This window comes from Plasmodium gaboni, chromosome 12 (genome assembly GCF_001602025.1).
Source record: "Plasmodium gaboni strain SY75 chromosome 12, whole genome shotgun sequence".
Classification (NCBI taxonomy): Eukaryota; Apicomplexa; class Aconoidasida; order Haemosporida; family Plasmodiidae; genus Plasmodium; species Plasmodium gaboni.
In genome coordinates, this window is record NC_031492.1 from 952,891 (window position 1) to 956,769 (window position 3,879).

General features: G+C 18.0%; 2 protein-coding genes across 2 annotated transcripts in view; one reads left to right on the forward strand and one right to left on the reverse strand.

Moving 5' to 3' along the window:
• The window catches only part of PGSY75_1227300 (hypothetical protein), a gene marked incomplete at both ends in the record, with an annotated part of 3,033 nt that extends 2,455 nt beyond the window's left edge, over nt 1-578 (forward strand). Inside the window, one exon of the mRNA XM_018786848.1 lies at nt 1-578. This exon is cut by the window's left edge and continues 2,455 nt beyond it. Coding sequence (XP_018640713.1) covers nt 1-578 — 578 coding nt within the window.
• A 405-nt stretch (nt 579-983) lies between these two features.
• On the reverse strand, nt 984-3,879 carry PGSY75_1227400 (hypothetical protein; the record flags this gene model as incomplete). Its single annotated transcript, XM_018786849.1, has 1 exon — nt 984-3,879. A coding segment is annotated over one exon (2,896 nt), but the record flags the coding sequence as incomplete, so codon positions are not given.

The window sequence follows — 3,879 nt, forward strand, 5'->3', positions numbered from 1 at the left end:
AAATGAGTGCCAAAAAAAAAAAAAAAAATATTTATATAGATATAATATTTCATGTAATAATACCTAAGAGAATAAATAGAAAAAGTTTTAAGATAATACTTTTTTCGTTATTTAAAATATTAGATTTATGTAAATTGTATAATATATATTGTATAAATAGTTCATTTCCATATGTTCATGATATAGTATATAAAAATAAAAGACCAATTATATATTCATATATATATTCTTTTATAATGACTATAATGAAATATATAAAGAATGGTCAACTTCAACATGACAATAATACAGTAAGAATATTTCATTTTATTTTTCCTCCTTTGAAATTTTATGAAAGGTTAACAGCAGAACAAATGGAGAATAAAAAGGATGAAAAAAATATTCACATGAATATTTCTCAAGATAAAAAAAATCAATTTAAAGAAAATATTAATAAAGATTATGATAATAAGGAGAGCAACATAAATTATGATTATACTAATAATATAGATAGGAAGAAAATATCTAACATAACTTATTTTATGGACAAGCTGATAAATGATTTGAAGGAAAAATATATGTTAATTGAGAGTATATAAAAAAAAAAAAATAAAATAAAATAAAATAAAAAATTAATATAAATATATATATATATATATATATATATATATATATATATATATATCTTTTATATTACTATCAAATTGAATGTACACATAAATATAAGTACATTTTCTAATTGGACTTATTTTAAAAATTTTCTTCATTGTGGTAAATAAAAAAAAAAAAAAAAAAATATTAATACATAATAATAATATATGATTTTTGATTTAATCACTAACACTAATATATTAACATAAATATATATAAAAGTACATATATAATTGCACATTTATATATTTTAATTTTTACACATTTATATATTTTAATTTTTACCCATTTACATATTTTAATTTTTACACATTTATATATTTTAATTTTTACACATTTATATATTTTACTTTTTACTGTTGTACGTCTGGTTGGACAAAAACGTTAGTGTTTATATCTAGATCCAATAAATTATATGCATAATAATTTTTCATTTTGATTAACTTTTTTAACATTTCTTTTTTTTGTTTGTGAATTAAATTGTTATCATTTTGTAATAGGACATCATGTTTTAATTCTTTAAAAGTATCATTATATATATAATAATAATAAAATCGTTTGGATAAAATATCATGAACATCCATAATATGATTAAGTGTTGTTAATTGTTGACATATATTTTGAACTAATTCATTAGGTTTATTTTTTATATTATTATCAAATGATTTAAATATTTTTTTAATTTTATTTTTGAATATTTGCAAATCATGTTTTTTAATATATGTATGCAATTGTTTAAGAAGTTTCGCATGGCACAATTTAATTTTTTTTATATCCAATGGAATATCATTATTAAGATTATTATTATTATTATCATCATTATTATTATTATTATCATCATTATTATTATCATCATCATTATTATTATTATCATCATCATTATTATTATCATCATCATTATTATCACAATTTTCTTGTATTTTTATTTTATTGTTCAAATTGGATAAGTCACTGCCCATATTTATTTCCATATTATCATTAGTATATATATTTATATTTTTATTTATTATATTTTGTTCATATGCGCTATCATTATCACTATTAATTTCTTTTAATTGTGCATGGTTCTCTAATTGTTGTAAGTATTTAATTTGTGTATGTCTTATTTCTTGATTTTCAAAATGAGGCAGTTTTGTGTGTATTTGATTATTATATAAGTGATTATGTTTAGATGTAACATTATTAATAGGAATATGTTGTTGTTCTATGGATGTTTGTATAAATGAATTATTATATAAATTTTGTTGTGCATATATATATTTTAATTTCTGACATGATATATTAATATGATTGATTTGGTTATCTGTTTGATTATCACTATTATGATCAATGATATGTTTATCTTGATTGATTTGGCAATCGATATTAATTTTTTCCATTTGTTCTTGATTATCATTTAATAATATTTTTAAGAGTGGCTTTACATTATTAAAAAGAAGTTTATAATAATTATTTAGATTATTATTAATAAAGTTATCTCCTAATAAGTTTAATAAGGAAAGGAAATGAATATAACTATTAAACATTTTATAATAAGAATGTGTATGATTTTTTAATATTTCCGAATAATTTAAAAAATATTTATTTATATAATTTAAAATAATATTGATCATAGAAAAAGATGCTTGTTTAAAAGATAATCTAATTTTAATTATTTTATCAAAAGAAATCCTAGATACATTTTCTTTTTCAACTGGATTAATAATTTGCATTTTATAAAAAATATCATGAAATAAAGTAGCTGAATCGTTCATGTGTGCATAAAAATGTTGTGACGATTTGTTGGTACTAAAAAAGGAAATATGATTTAATAAATTAGATGTATGATAATAATTTTGTAAAAAATAAATTAATTTATTTTTATCTTTAAGAAGACCATAAGAACAAATAAATTTATAAACAACTTCTCCTATAAAAAGAATTTCGTTGTTTATAAGATCACACTGTTGATTACTATCACAACGATTACTACCACAACAATTACTACCACAACAATTACTACCACAACAATTACTACCACAATAATTACTACCACAATAATTACTACCACTACTATTAATATTATTATTATTGTTGTTGGCAGTTTCCATATTGGTGTCTTTATGTAGGTCATAAAATATAAACGTTTGAGAATTCAAAAACTGAGACAGTAATAACAATATGTTAAAAGAACTGATACCCCCCTTTGAAGCATCATTTAAATCATGTTGACATAAGAACATTTTTAAGAATATAAGTACATATTTCATTAATGGATATTTCTGAATATATTTTTGTGTTTGTATTGAACTAGTGAGAGCACTTATTTGATTAAAAGAAATATCAACAGATAATTTTGTATAATTAAAAAAACATTTAATGATAGGTACTTTAGCATGAATAATTTTTTTAATATTTACATTTTCAAAAAGAGGATGATATAACATATTTTTATATAATTTTCTAATATTAATTATATCTGATTGTATTGTATTATATATACATATGTCAATATCTGAATTATATATATCTATATCATTATTACATGAACCAAATATTATCATACAATAATCTGTATATATTTCTTTTAAAAATAATTGTAAATTATATAATATACTTCTTCTCATATATATTTCATATATACTTGGTTTCATTACATGTATTAAATATATAATGTCTTTACCTAGATTATAATATAATTCTAAGAAAGCATTATTTATATATTCACTTTGTATTATATCTAATATATTTCTTTCATTTGCTTTTCTTTTTTTTATATTACAACACATATTATTATTACAACATGTATTATTATTACAACATGTATTATTATTATCATTACAACATGTATTATTATTATCATTACAATATGTATTATTATTATCATTACAATATGTATTATTATTATCATTACAATATGTATTATTATTATCATTACAATATATATTATTATTATCATTACAATATATATTATTATTATTATCATTACAATATATTTTATTATTATCATTACAATATATTTTATTATTATATTTATTTTTAATTTCATCAACTACCTTTATTAATTCACCATTTGTAGGTATATAAATATTTTTCATTTCTTCAATATAAGACATTATATCTTTTTTAAAATTTTTATTGCTACATTTTTCATATATACTTGTATTATAATTATTTTTAAATAAGGATGTATATTTTATATTCCTTTTTTTATTAGTTTTAAATATATCTGTATTCCAAAGACGTTTAATTTTCTTACAACCATTAAAA